Source organism: Lipophrys pholis (genome assembly GCF_963383615.2).
Source record: "Lipophrys pholis genome assembly, chromosome: 13".
In the NCBI taxonomy this organism is placed as follows: Eukaryota; Metazoa; Chordata; class Actinopteri; order Blenniiformes; family Blenniidae; genus Lipophrys; species Lipophrys pholis.
The window spans coordinates 450,693-466,183 of NC_137632.1; the positions used below are offsets into that span (position 1 = coordinate 450,693).

The window sequence follows — 15,491 nt, forward strand, 5'->3', positions numbered from 1 at the left end:
TGTCTCACACTCTGTCTTCACTTCCTGTTTTGATGTGTAGTCCTGCGTCTGTCTGCGTCTCTGTCACTTGGTCTTCCTGTGTGCTCCTCGTCCTGTGTCTTCCCTCTCCTCATGTATTTAAACCTGCTCCTTCATGTCTCTGTGCTCCATCACCATTGTTATTCTGCCTCATGTCTCCAGCCCTTTCCTCGTCTTCTTCTTCGTGGTTTGGATTTCCCCGTTTACTGACCTGGACCTGGACTGCCTCTTTCAACGCCGATCCTAAACTTGTTTGCTCTGTTCCTTGACAGTTTTTTGTGCAAGTCTGCTTTTTGGTTCTTTTGGGTTTGGGTTCTTCTCAGATCCTGACATTGATAGCTACAAGCTACAAGCTACAAGCTACAAGCTACAAGCTACAAGCTACAAGCAACACACTCCCTCCACCAGGGCTTCCACCTAGAATCACTCGGGATGGGACCGTTTGGCTTTTTAATCCTAATCTCAGTAATCACAACTTTTTATCGAGAAGTACGACTACAAAGTGATTATCTAGTGACCACAGTTCTCTTTAATGTGTGGCTGCAGAAGAGACATCGGAAATGTTTGCTGAGCTGCAGATTGCAGCTTCTTGTGTGGAAGTGGAATATTAGATTTGTAGCACTCAATTTTACCATTGACATGTGCAGCGGTAGGCTACATGGTTTTGGAAGTCTTTTGAAATATCATAAAGCATGTGATGCCAATATTTGTTGTAAATCCCAGCTTTCTATCATACTGTCCTGTCGAGCTTGTGTTAAATTAATTCACTGCCACTTTTTCTGCTCAACTTGATCCATAATGAGCACCTCTTTTTACATTCCTACCTGTAGCTGACAATCAAAGTCATTTCTTAGCAATTAGAGTGAAACTTAGCAAAAAAAACATAATTTATAAAGTGACTTGGCCCGAATGCGAAAAACCAAATGAGGACCCGAAGTGCTTTCTGCTTTAGTGAAAATGAAATGTATCTGTTGGAATTGAGGACAATTTGTTCTCAGTTGGACCGTCTTCATGCAGAAGACTGCTGTGATTAGTGAGGCTGGCGAGCACTGCCCATATTTGCCCATTTGATGACAGTCTTCTGTAGAAAACTGGAAGGGAAAAAGAAAAAATAGGAAAAAGAAGTGCGACAGACTGCACTGATTTGTAGCTTGATAATGCAGTGGAGAACACAAGATAACAAATTCCTGGAAGCACTGCACTGTGGACTTGCTCTGGATCCAAGTCAGACAAGATGTTGGTCGTGGATATAAATGCTTTTTTTCTAGTTCAAACAACATCTTTGCACACGTCTCCTGTGGGGACGCCAGGTCCACCTCAGCTTTGTAGCACTTCTTTCCATCTTTAACAAGAATGTGTGTTTTAGCTGTTTCATGTTTCCGTGCCATGTTTTTAGTCTTATTCTGGTGCTGTATGTTCAAAGCAATACAAGCTTGGAAAATTATTATGGCATAAACAACCAATTGTGCCACACAGAGTCATGATGCTGATGTCTAATGTCTGCAAGACTGAACTAATATAAAGATGTTGGGTCTCATCTGCATTGTAGAATCTGAGTCTTGGTAGTGTCTTGCTTCTCTTATCATCTCAGAAATGTGTGCTTTATTTGGTACCAGGCTCGACCTGTGAGGTTTTATCTTATTTATGTATGCCAACATCTTAAAAAGTCCTGATCCGAGCTCTCGTCCGCTGGCTTGGGCGCCATTCCTTGTCTTGTTTGGTATCTGTCCGTCTCAGTCTTCGATACCACACTTGACTACAATAGATGAATACCAGACTTTACTCTCTCAAGCAACTCTGCTATTTGTCTTAGTAAAGTCTGGAATTACTTTATTTTACATGTTTTCAAGTGAAAATGGAAAACTTTTGTTGCATTTTGGGTGTCCGTTTACACATCGACGGCGCTCGGAGCCACGAAGAACAAGACTTTTTGAAAACACTCCTACTCAGTCTCCATGGAAACGGGGGAAGCGACTGTGTATGCACAACACAGCCGCAATAAATAGTTCTGTTTCATGTGGATGATTAGATGGACATTAACAACAATGTGTCCTCCGTGGTGTCATGACTCCCAGTCCCTATTCTCCTGGACTTGGTAGTTTTATTTTGACAGGCACCATAATAACAATCCAACTTGGTAGTTTTATTTTGACAGGCACCATAATAACAATCCAACTTGGTAGTTTTATTTTGACAGGCACCATAATAACAATCCAACTTGGTAGTTTTATTTTGACAGTCACAATAATAATAACAATCCAACTTGGTAGTTTTATTTTGACAGGCACCATAATAACAATCCAACTTGGTAGTTTTATTTTGACAGGCACCATAATAACAATCCAACTTGGTAGTTTTATTTTGACAGGCACCATAATAACAATCCAACTTGGTAGTTTTATTTTGACAGGCACCATAATAACAATCCAACTTGGTAGTTTTATTTTGACAGGCACCATAACAACAATCCAACTTGGTAGTTTTATTTTGACAGGCACCATAATAACAATCCAACTTGGTAGTTTTATTTTGACAGGCACCATAATAACAATCCAACTTGGTGGTCTGTCCACTAGAATGTCCGTGTCCTCTCATTGTTAATGTTTCTAGGTTATTTTTCTCTACATGCATGTGTGTGGTGTCACTGCAAAAACAATCAACGGCACCAACTAGTGACCAACATGCTAACTACATCGATTTCAGTGGCTGAAACGAAGATCATTTTCAAAACTTTTCTGAAAAGGAAATGCAAAAGCAAAGCATTTTCACTTGAAACAATGTTGTGTGAATGGGGTCTTGGTCCAGTCTGGTTTCTGTCGGTTCATGTCCTGTTCCTTGTGTTTGGATTATGTTTTGCTTACTTCTAATCTTCTCATTTCAGGTTTCTCCTCCTCTCATATTCCCAAACTGAACACATCTGTGTCCTGTTGGCTCTCCTCCTTTGGATTGAGTGTTGTGTCATCGTGTTAGTCTTCACATGGGACATTCTTCATTCAAGTCTTTTTCCTGTTTTTTTCCTGTGAAAACTAAACTAGTTTGGACGTTTCAGGTTTCTGGGTTCTTTTCTTTCCGCCTCTCACTTGGACACTGTCATGCCATGATGTGACAAACCTTGAATATTGTTAATAAACCTGGTTTGACCTGCACTGGACTGAGTCATGCTCTGATAGCTTGTACAGCCACGTCCTCCACACTGAGGATGTGCTTTGAAACCAACCTGGAAGTTGTGGACGGGGTTGGGGGTGGGGGCCCAGGTGGAGCGGGGGTTCTCCTGGGAGCGGAAGGGCCCGTTGAAAGCCTGTGTGATGGCGCTCAGGTTGAAGGCACACACTGCAGATGCTGCAATGCTGTTGCTTCATGGTGTGAAGGACATGTGAGGAGACGAGAGCAGAAAGAGGGAGGAGAAAGAAGCCATAAATATATTTGCGATATTCCAACAATGATATTCATAACAGTTTTAATGTTGGCAGTAAATGAAGGCTTATCAGAAATCGGCTGCGTCCAGCTGTGTAATAAAGCGATTCTGCAAAGTACTCCATCCTCTTAATGGAGGTCCGATCGTTTCCACCTGCACTAAACAGCCGCTTCGTGTCTGGCTCGCTCTGGCTGCAGGCTAAGCTATGCTATCAGTGCTGCACATTGAATGGGGATGGTATTAAGCTGCGGATATGGGAGGCAGTCGTACAGATTACTGTACACACACACACACACACACACACACACACACACACACACACACACACACACAGCTGCCTCACAGGTGTAACATAGGAAGTAAACTTGGGCTAAACTGGCGGTGTGAGTAAAGATATTATCCTGATGCTCTTTAGCCATAATGTGCTGCAACGTAATGAGTTTCTTAACTGCCTGTAACTGCTGACTGCTTTGCTGCCATCCCTCCCCATACATACACTGAGGCTTTTTACTACTCGGCACACAGCCTGCTGCTTTGGCTGGGCTTGTGGGAGGCTGATAAACCACCAGTTAGAAGATAAAAGAGTGAAGATATTACAGGTGGGAAGATCAATGCTGAAACAACTAAGGGAAAGCATCAGGAAAAGCCACGAAAAGAGAGAGACTCACACTTTGTGGACACAGGAGGAAAATGCATGAGCACATAAAGATGGAGTGTACACAAGTGAAACAGAGTGAGGACATGCTGCGAGTCACATTTACTGGCCTACAGTGTGGATGGGCTGTGAGTGACTGATCCTCGGTAAACCAGCTCAGACTCATCTGTCTTCTGTGTCGACACGCCATCAGACAGACAAAGAAAGACATTTTAAAGTGACTTCATGAGGCTTTCAGGAAGGTTTTCTGCACTTTGTGTGACGGATAAATCACTGAAGACTGGTGCTTAAGTTTAACGACTTCTTTTTTTATCAATTTCTGTCACAACTACATTTACAGGCTGGATAGTGGAAATGATGTACATTTCCATGTAAATGCAAAACTTTTCTGAAATGAAAACCATGCATTTTCATCTGAAACGTTGTCATTTAAACAAGGCCTAACTCTCAACTCCAACCCAAGGTGCACACTGCCTGCCTCATTCGGAATTCCACAAATAGGAAATATTTCTATCAGTGTACACCATATAAATGACTCTTTTATTAGAAATAAGCTGTTGAGAATCGCAAACTAGCTGCCAGCAGTTTCAGCCTGCACTGTACCCACAAACAGACAAGTATCGACTTACTTTTGAAATTTAAAAACGGAGGTATGCATTTAATAATTAGGAAACAAGATCAGGATTTTCAAAGACATGGATGTTCATCTTCAGTATTCATTCAAGAAAATCTCAGATCAAACGGTCCAGTTTACTCAGTAATTTAAATGTGAGTCAATGTCAAGGAGGAGACTTTCACTTCAATCCAGCAGTTTGTAATTGACTGAGAGGAAAGAGTCATTGAAGACATAAAATGTGCCAATCAAAAGCTGAGTATTTCTCCAATATCGTCTTTGTAGGTTTTTGTTTGAGGCGTGACTTGTGTGGGGATCTGTTAGATAAGAATGTGTGAGGTCACTGCAGCAGGGCTGCAAAAGGACGGCGTGGCTCCGAACGAGCTCTGCGAAACATCGGGAGAATCCAAACAGGTGGCTCATTGACTGACTCAGACTATTGAGGGAAACAGCCTCCAGGTTCCAGTAAAATGACTTTCTCTCTCTTTCTCTCTTCTTCCCTTCTTTCCATAACTCGGTGCAGACATGCGCAGCACAGGGAAACAACATGTGTGAATCAGCCAGAGGCCACCAACTGGAGGGAAAACCACAGGCAAATACACAGTTTGACATAATGGGAGGTTAAACTGCAGCCATGTGGCTGAACTGTATACAGCTGGTGTTAACCTAAAATTATTACTCCAGTAGAAGTACAGATACTTAAAATCCTCAACTCTGTTAGAAATCGAAGTCACATATACACACAGGGGCGTTTCTAGACACCAAACAAGAGGCACCTTGAGGACCCCTGACTTCAACACAAACACAAGCCACAATTAACCAAAACATAGACTTCATTTTCATCTCTGTAGCCATACAAGAGCCACATCAAGTATGGTGGTGGTGGGGGGGGGGGGGGGGGGGGGGGGGGGGGGGATTCCTGATGCAGACCGTGTCAAGGTTTTTGTTTTAAGCAATGTTCTCCCTTTCTGGGGTGTTTTGTTCAGCCCAGTGCTCCAGGAAATATCCTACCACATTGCAACGCCTCTGCATACATACAATAATATGAAGAAAACAATTTAGTTTAGAATTCAACACACATGCAGTGGCAGCCCTTCAGAAAAGATGAAGAGGATTTTCGAAAAATTCCAACTTGGGAGCTGTTGTCAAAAAGTTGTGTTTTCAGTGGCTCCGAGCACCGTTGTCATGTAAACGGGCCCAATACAGCTTTGACAATACATCGAAGTGCAGACACGTAAAAGAAAGTACTTGTGACAGTGTTTGTCCTGCCCTCCTCTGAAACTCTCCTCTGACGGGAGCTCGCTGCTCATAAAGCAACACAGCTCAGCAAAAGGCTGCACTAATAGGAGTACAGTCGATTGCACTAATGGATACTACCCATATGTTTTGAGTCTGCTTAAAAGCTGGGGAAAGTGATTGAAAAGCTGTTTGACATCTGCTCTGCTGTTTGCCGCTGCCCTCCGTGGCCCAGCACCATGATGATTACTGTCATTATGAGTGAAGTTCCTTCTTCAAGTGATTAATCTTGTTCCAACGGCCCAGTCCTGTCAATGGTAGTCCTCCCAGACACTTCAGGGTTTCTCCCTTTGTTTTATGGCATACCATCTCGGCCTGCCTCTCCATGGCTCTCACCTCTGTGATTTTCTGTGCCGTAAAGTAATTGGTGCCAACCCTTTAATCAAGTCTTTAAATTCCAGGTTGCTCTGGATTCTACATTCCTCTTTCATGTTGGGAGCTCAAGAAAAGACTTTTTCCTCTGCGTCATGTTCTGTTTGCTTCCTTCACTGTCTTTAACATGCTGCTTATATCTTTTACTGTTTTTCTACTTGCTCACATGAGATATACACAGGTGAAGGGAGATAATATTGTGCTCTCCTGCTTGCTGTTCCCGATTATCTGCATTAGTATGCCGAGGACGAGTACTTGGTGGCGTAATAACGTTGTTTTAGGGCGTGTTTGGAGTATAAATCTACCTAATTTATAAATCCTTTAGCCAATTTGGGGTCAGGAGGTTACTTGAGCAGCTCATTATGGACAAAGACAATTGTGCATGCACGCATGCACGCACATGCACACTTCAGAGTCTCCAAAGAGTTTGTCTTCGAACCATGGGAGGAAAACCCACATGAACACATGAAAGCCGTTGCATTTTGGGTGTCTGATGACATGACAACAGTGCTCAGAGCCACTGAAAATTAAACTTTCTGAAAACATCCGTCTCAGCAGAAATGGGGTAAATGCAACTTTTCTAAAACGCTATAGTTGACAGTCACCGTAATAAATATCTAACTCGGTGGTTTGTCCATACGAATGTCCGTGTTCTCCCATTGTTACTGTTCATGTGTATTTTTCTCTGCCTGTGTGGGGCTTCATTTCAAAAACAACCAATAGCACCCACTAGTGGCCCAATATGCCAACTACATCGTTTCCACCTTCGACGTGTAAACAGGCTTTGTTTGGAAAACATTACTGTGTAAATGTGAAACTTTTCTGAAACCAAAAAGCAAAAACGATGCGTTTTCACCTAAAACTTTCTTCCTTGTTCGTTGCCTTTCTACTGCAGATTTCCACAGTTACAGCACGTCTTACCTACAGTCAACCAGTCATGAGGAAATATGACAAGCAGCAATGTGCTAATGTTATTTTATTTCTAATTTGCTGCTGTTCTTTCAGTGCAGACAGCAGCAAATAGTGAATCTGTTGGAGGACGAATTTCAGCTTTTGAATTCATTTGCATTGGGTACACTAATGAGTGTTTCTGGCAGCAGGGGCATGTATGGAGGAGGATGAAATCAGGATTCACTTCAGTCTGAGTTTTCAAGGTATTAAAGGAATGGTTTGGGTTAATGGAGCCCCATTGCACAAAGCAAACAGACATCTCAGCCATTATATACACGCCAATGAGATTAAACCATCCCGGCTGGGTTTGGGTCTTCTCAGGTGACACTTTAGATCCCCATTGTTGTTCAGGTAAAATTAATATTAAGTCAGTGTAATGCAGGGCAGCACAATGCACTACTACAACATTGAAAGCCAAATTTATATACTTATTTAGTGTATGTCAATGATCTTGTTGTTTATCTGCTAATCTGTGCACTTGATGGCGTTTGTAAGGCACATTCAGCCTGATTGATTCCTCAAGATATTTATCAAATCAGTAACACCGCCCTCCTTTTTGTTTGTTTTTTAACAAGAAATGAGTGAATATATGGAGATCAAACGACACCCAATCATTGCTTCACAAAGCCTTCAAAAGGTTTTAGACAGCTTTAATTAGTGTAGGCACTGTAAAAATGTAATTCGTCCAAATCCTCACCAAATTGTGACTGAACGCGTCTCCCTACAGGACTCACTGAAAATGACTAATTCCACCTAAAGTTTTGTGTTTACACAGCAATGATTTGAAAACAATGTCTGTTTCAGTGTAGTGCCACTAGTGGACATTGTTGATTTTGGAACGAAACCACACACACACATGCACACACTTATGGAGACGGCGGGCGCGTGTTTCCAGAAAGTTGCATTTCCCCCGTTCCCATGGAGACGGAGTCGGAGTGTTAATGAAAAGTCCACCTTCGGAGCAGTTTTCAGAAAGTTGCATTTTCAGTGGCTCCAAGCTCCATTGTTGTGGAAACTGACCTCCCAAGACGCAATGGAAGTTTTATGTTTTAACTGGAAAACGTGGCTGTTGTTGGCTGCGTGTCTGTGGACGTCACAATCAGTGGAGCTCAGTCTGTCTGGAAAACACACGGATGAGACGCATCTCCCTCGATAACCTCATCTTTTCAGGCTGAATGCTGGTAAAGTTGTTCCTGATCCTACTTGTTCAGATATCAAAATCTGGTTTTTCTTTTACTTTCTTCTACTTTGTAATGTATTGATCTGATTCTGTTTTAAATGAACATTAAAAATATCGTGCTCTTTTAAATTCTGGTGACTGGACCAAACAAACACTTGCACATGCGTTGTTTACACACACACACACACACACACACACACACACACACACACACACACACACACACACACACACACACACACACACACACACACACACACACACACACACACACACACACACACACACACACACACAGCCGTGCAGGAAGTCGAGTCCAGCTGAATCCCCAGGCTAACCCACCTAACCTCATTTTGTGTGGAAAAGGAAACAGCTAAAATCACGTTAAGGCCGATGTTTCAACCTCAGTGAATACCTGCACTGCTGCAGAAAAAGGGGAGGGAGAAAAAAAAAAGAGGCTCAGTCAGCACAACTACGTGGCTGCAGGGACCAGAATATGAAAAGAGCCTTCCAGGATTATCCATACATAGTTTTCACCCCACAACAATACGCCAGCTTCGGCCCAAAACGGTCATGTTCAGAAGCAGACTGAATCAGCAAACATTGAACATTTAAATCTTTTAAGGCTTCAGTCGGTCGCATTAAAAAAGGGTTTGGTGATATATTTGATATTTATAGTAGAAAATTGTATTCTAGTAAATTGAATCTGTATATATAATCTGTATATATTGGTATATCTTTGTCTAAGCCGGTCAGAACCCTTTTACCATCAGAACTGTCTTTGTTCTTGCTGGCAAAGATTCAACAAGGTGCTGAAAATGTTCCTCAGAGGTTTTGGCTCATATTGACATACTAACATCACACTCTTTCTGGAAATTCCTCTTTTGAACATCCCAAAGGTGGTCTAGTGCACTGAGTGTGCCAAACATATCTCAGTTGAAGGGACATTTACAGTCCAATTTCATTCTGAGTAGGCAGGACCGGTAAAATAGTGTCATTATAAACCTTCATTTTCAACATTGAAGTTTTTCTTTGTTGTGGCACAACATGTATACATGATGAAAATGTTGATATTTTTGAAAAAACTAACAATTACTACCAACAATTTGTACAATCTCACCATAAATCCAGTTTTCATGAAATCTTCTGGTGCAAAATACAATGAAATGTCCAAACACACAAAACACACTCCTCTAGCTGTTTAGGTTATGTATGAGCATCCGCTTCAAGCTTCACCCTGGTCCAAAAGCTCAGAGAGCCTCTTCTTAGTGGTAACAGTATTTATTTAGGTTATCTCTCTATCATTTCAGATCAGACGCTCTCTGGATATTTCCCTCTTTTTCAGGCCATTCTCTCCAGAAACTCTTATCTTTAAAAATCCCAGGAGATCAACTGTTGGTGAAACACTTCAACAGCCCGTCCAGCACCAACAACCAAACCACCTTCATGTCCATCTAAATCACCTTTCTTCCTCATTTTCATGCTTGCTTTGAGCTTCAGTAGCTCGTCTTCATGTAAACACACTGAGGTGCTGCAATATGATTACTCATTAGTTATTTTAATCTGTTTTGCAATAGTATATAGAGGTGCTCTATGAACACCATTAATCTGTACGTATTCAGTGTTAGTTTGTTCATGTATTGTTGAATTTGTGGTAGTTTGTGTATTTAATCTGTATGTACTGGTATGGTTATGTTGGTGTGTTCTGTATTTTAGTGTATTTTATATTTGTAGTGCACATTTAATCCACAGTGACTATAATATCATCACTGACCATTTGAAGGGAAAAATGCAATCTTCTTTATGATCAAAGCGTTGCATGATCTATTTAACCATGAGTGCAATCCAATGCAAATAGACCCGTAACAGAAGGAAACCGAAGAAATGGCAAATAGCTGATCCATTCTAAAGAATGCCCGTGGAATGAATGAATAAAATCCATTGGTACACAAGCGGCAGGATCTGTAAAGCTGCATTTAGATGAGGCCCAGCGTTCTGCCGGGGAGGGGGCTTACAGTTCATTTCAAGGTAGATTTGATGTCACCGATGTAATGGGAGGCGAAAATCTGAAAAGTGGTACTGTTATGTGGCTAGTTTCACTCGGCTGCCCAGCATATCATTCATTCCTGAAGTCAAACCTGATCTCAGCTCGTCTCCAACATACTTTCCCTGGAGAGGAGGCTGTCAGAGGCACAGGGGCTCACACGTGTCAGCAAACCTGCCATAACGGTGAACAACTGCTTTTTATAAACCAGGGTTTCACCACAATGTTGACCCTGAAAATACATCGTTTTTGCATTTTCATTTAAAAAAAAGTTTGTCTTTCCAAACAATGTCCATTTACATAGAAACTCTAAAAATTATGTAGTTAGCATGCCAGGCCACAAGCTGGCGCCATTTGTTTCTGTAATGAAACCACACACACATTGTGCAGAGAACAATACTCTATAAACATTAACAATGGGACAACACAGACATTCTAGTGGACGGACGACCCAGCTGGTTTGTTATTACGGTGACTGTCAAAATAAAAGTATCAAGTCCAGGAGAATATGGACTGGAAGTCAAGACACTTTGTTCTGATTGTCTCTACTGAGCATGTGCAGGAAATCTATTTACTACAGCCGTGGTGTACATGTACAGTAGCAGCGTTTCCATCGTTTACGCGCAGATGAAGCCCCAGCCTTTTCAAAACGTTGCGTTTTCAGTGGTTCTGATTTAAACAGACATCCAAAGAAAGTTTTGCATTTTCACTTTCACCATTCACAATATGAAATATTTGGCCAAATCGTGGAGAAATCTTTGGTCTTGGCTCCAAATAGGTGGTCACTCCGTAGCACTGTGTGACTGGTTCAAGGTTGGCCGTTGTCATGGCAACTAAAGACACCCTGCGATAAAATTCAGACAATGTCAACTATTTGGGATGATGGGGACATTTCATGATGTTTATTACATTTACATGTGGCGTGTTTTGTTAGAAATTGAAAGAAAGTAGATGCTAACATAAAATGCTAGTAGATGCTAACAAGTACTTACTTCAAGCTCCCTTTGCATAATTGCCATCCCAAGCTGGCCTCTCTTTCTGAGCCACGACCGCGTACATGTTATCCTCCTCCTCCTCTTTTGGGGAATTCTCACCAAACACATGAATGCCACAATGGCGAGGGCTGCGTTCTTGTTGGGAACCTTTTATTCTTGTGCAATAAGGTTTCAACGTGCAATCATGTCGTCGTAGGCTGCGATTCAGCTTGTGTTTTCATCATGCAATCTGCACACAAGACACTTCATGTGGTGGCCCAAAGTGTATCAGATTGGTGTCGTACAGTATAGTTCGCTCTGAACCTTTAAGATTGTTAAAGTCACACAGTCGGTCGGAGCCTTTAATGTAGTCCTCTGCTCCGGGTCCAAGCTCGTCCAACTCTGTTCATACAGCAGCAAACTTTTTGTACAAAGGATGATCAAACAAGTTGAGCGATTGCCCACCAACTCCCACTATCAGACTCCACACGGATGTGTCCACACTTTCTGGGACATTCCAGAACAATCTAACACTCACATCCACTTGTGGAGTCTCTCTGCCAGCTCTTTACCTGCCTTCAAGAGCAGCAGTCAGGAGGGAGTGCAAACACTTCTGCTTGACAACCTGTCGTTCCAACAGAGCTCTTTTCTCTGCTAACCGGGCCCTCAAAGTAACGTTTACAGCGGCGTCAATCTCATCCACCTTCAGAGAGAGCGAGGTGACATATCCCCTCCTCAGAGGCTTTTCTTTTCAAAACTGAAAAATAAGAGTTGAAATGGAGATCCACAGTTTGGATTGTTGTAAATGTCTGAGGTGTGGATTTGTCATTTTCCATGAATATACAGGGTGTGCCTTCATCTCAGGGAGCTTTCTGTCCCTTTTAAGGATTTTTCCTGGCTTGTATATATTGGTATGTATGTTGGTGTTATTTTAGAGCATTTAGATCCTGTTTACAAGTGATCAAGTGAAAACACAAAATGAATCCTGCTTTTTGGGAGTCCGTTTACACGATAACCTTTTCAAGTGAAAATGTAAATCTTCCACCATGTTTTGGCTGTTCGTTTCCATAGCAATGGAGCTCAGAGCCACTGAAAATGCAATTTTTTGAAAACGTTCAGGCTCCATCTCTGTGTAGACGGAGGAAACGCTACTACTGGTCATGCACACCACGATCGGAGTAAATAGACCTTCTGCACATGCTCAGAAGATGGACAGTAAGAACAAAGTTTCCTCCGTGGTGTCATGACTCTCAATCCATATTCTCCTGGGACTTGATACTTTTATTTTGACAGTCACCATAATAACAATCCAACTTGGTAGCTTTATTTTGACAGTCATCATAATAACGATCCAACTTGGTCGTCTGCACATAGAAAGGTCTGTGGTCTCCCATTGTTAATGTTTAGACCAGGGGTCTCCAACCTCGGTCCTGGAGGACCCTGTCCTGCATGTTTAAGTTCCTCCCTGCTTCAGCAGACCTGAATCTAATGATGATGTCATCACCAAGGTTGTGAAAAAGCCCAATAAGGAGCCCCTCATTGGAATCAGGTGTGTTGGAACTGGGAGGAGCTAAACCTGCAGGACAGAGACCCTGGAGGACCAGGGTTGGAGACCCCTGGTTTAGAGTATATAATTCTGTGTGTGTGTGTGTGTGTGTGTGTGTGTGTGTGTGTGGTTTCATCACAAAAATGACAAACAGCACCAACCAGTGGTCCAACATGAAAACTACATTGTTCTCAAAATGTTAACGTGTAAACGTGAAACGTTTCTGAAACGAAAGTGTAAAAACGATGTCTCTTCACTTGAAAGGTTGTGATGTGAATATATATATATGTGTATAAATGAAGTGTCATTTTAATATTTCATGAACAATGCATACACATATAAATAAAATATATACACGTGCACACACAAAGTCAATAACAGGATTTAACGATAAAGGTTCCTGTTATTGTGTCTTTTTTTGATACTCTGGTTTCACCTAGTATTAAATCTGCATTTCATCTGCATTTATTGGTATACATGTTGGTGTATAATGTCCTCTAGACTTATCCATATACTGGGCAGGTTAGTGTAACTAGTTTATAACTGTTTTGGTGTTATTTCACTGTATTTACCAGATGGATTGTGTGTGTGTGTGTGTGTGTGTGTGTGTGTGTGTGTGTGTGTGTGTGTGTGTGTGTTTTAACATTCATATGTACATACATAATAAAGTGATGGTATTTTAATGTGTCTAATCTCAAATCAAAGTTGGTCTTTTGTGTATTCAATCTCAATAATACATTTTATTTAAGTCAGTATTTTGCCACTGATTCACAGGAGATATTTTCATTAAAGAAGCAAGGAAACGTCACGCGTCTTTATAAATGAGTTAGAAGATTAATTACTTATCATTATTGTGTACTAATCCATTAATGAACCATTCGTTGCCGCACCCCAACCTGTGAGATAGGAGGTCCTGTCAGAGCTCCTGAAGAGGGAGGGGTCAGTCGGAGTCAACTCCAAATAGATAAGGAGACTCATAATTAGGAAGTAATGGCAGGTTAGACACCTCAGCAGGAGAATGTAACTGCTGCTCTGAGTCCACGATGGAGGGACCCTGCCAATAAGGACCCCGAGTTAATTAAAAGACCTGGCTGTGCTCTGAGGTCTTGAGTGTCCTTATCCTGATGGAATGCTAAAATCATCCAGCCAACAGCTTCACAGCCTCTGTGGGGTTTGTCTGAGCATGTCCACTGAAATGTTATTACTTCCTTCTTTCACCGCTCGTTTCCACAGAGAGAGACACATGATTATTGATGTTACTGATCATTTTCCTTCTCATTAAAATGCTGCAATGGAAGTAATTTCCGACGTATGTTACTGTCACCCATTCTCACAGTTCAATTAACACCATGTCATTTGTAAACTTTACTTTAAAAATCTCAGGTTTGGTGGAATAACTTGCAGTGTGTCTACATGGGAGGTGTCGCAGCTGTGATGTGTGTTCTATTTCAATCAGTGTTACATTCATCACAAGATGCCTGACAGACTGTGCTGGTTGCAGGTTGTATGTGTGAAAGCAGGTACAGAAATACATTTTTCCTACTTATTCTGTAAAAAGCACAAAGAGAACCAAGCTGCTGATGCGTCGATGTCGCCCATCAGCCATACCTTCATGACTACCTGTGTACTATTGTGTGGACTCTACTACTCCACTGAAGCATGGCTGCATTATCTGACACCAAGATGTTGGCAGCAGATCATTTATATCCTGTAAGTTGCGAGGATAAATCATTGCTAATGGAGACCCTGTTTCCCTTTAACAGCCTTTAGCCGCGGTCCCACCGTACTTTTTGTGCCGGGGCGGGGCGGGGCGGGGCGGGGCGGGGCGGGGCGGGGCGGGGAGGGGCGGGGAGGGGCAGGACGGCTTTTTACGTGGTCCCAATGAAAAAGTTGTGGGTGGTACAAAAAAAAATCGCGACCTATGATTTTCCGTTGAGGTACCGGGCACTGAGAGAGGGTCTGTGAGGCGGAGCTACAGCGCAGCCGTCTGCTGATTGGTCAGTGACGATCGTCACTCCAGACTTGCTCGCAATATTTAATTATTTCATCGGCCGTAAACCCTCCGTTGTTGTTTACATACGCCGCTTTGAGCTCACTGGTTGTTTAGTTAACTGGTTTATTGAAACTTCGGCACGCGACACAACATCGTGGTGGGTCAACCAGGTGCAGACGCTCCTCTCAGTAACAATAGGGGCGGAGCTTCAGTGGGAGCTGGACGCTGCTGTTCACAATGAGAAACTTTATGTTGTGTCACAGAAAACGACTCTGACGGTCGCAGGAGTTGCGGCCGGGTAAAGCTGGCCGCCGCCGGCCGCTTCTGTGTTCTTCACCCGACACGTCCCCGAGTCGTTCACAACCCCGCCTCCTTCACAACCCCGCCTCCTTCGCAAACCCTACCTCCTTCGCAAACCCTACCTCCTTCCTTCA

The 15,491-nt window shown here is 42.4% G+C and overlaps 1 protein-coding gene across 1 annotated transcript in view; it reads right to left on the reverse strand.

Moving 5' to 3' along the window:
- Positions 1 to 15,491, reverse strand: part of sema5ba (sema domain, seven thrombospondin repeats (type 1 and type 1-like), transmembrane domain (TM) and short cytoplasmic domain, (semaphorin) 5Ba) — a gene marked incomplete at its 3' end in the record, with an annotated part of 276,170 nt that overhangs the window by 63,415 nt on the left and 197,264 nt on the right. Inside the window, exon 10 of the mRNA XM_080478145.1 lies at positions 3,236 to 3,371. Coding sequence (XP_080334271.1) covers positions 3,236 to 3,371 — 136 coding nt within the window. The remainder of the gene's footprint in view (positions 1 to 3,235; positions 3,372 to 15,491) is intronic.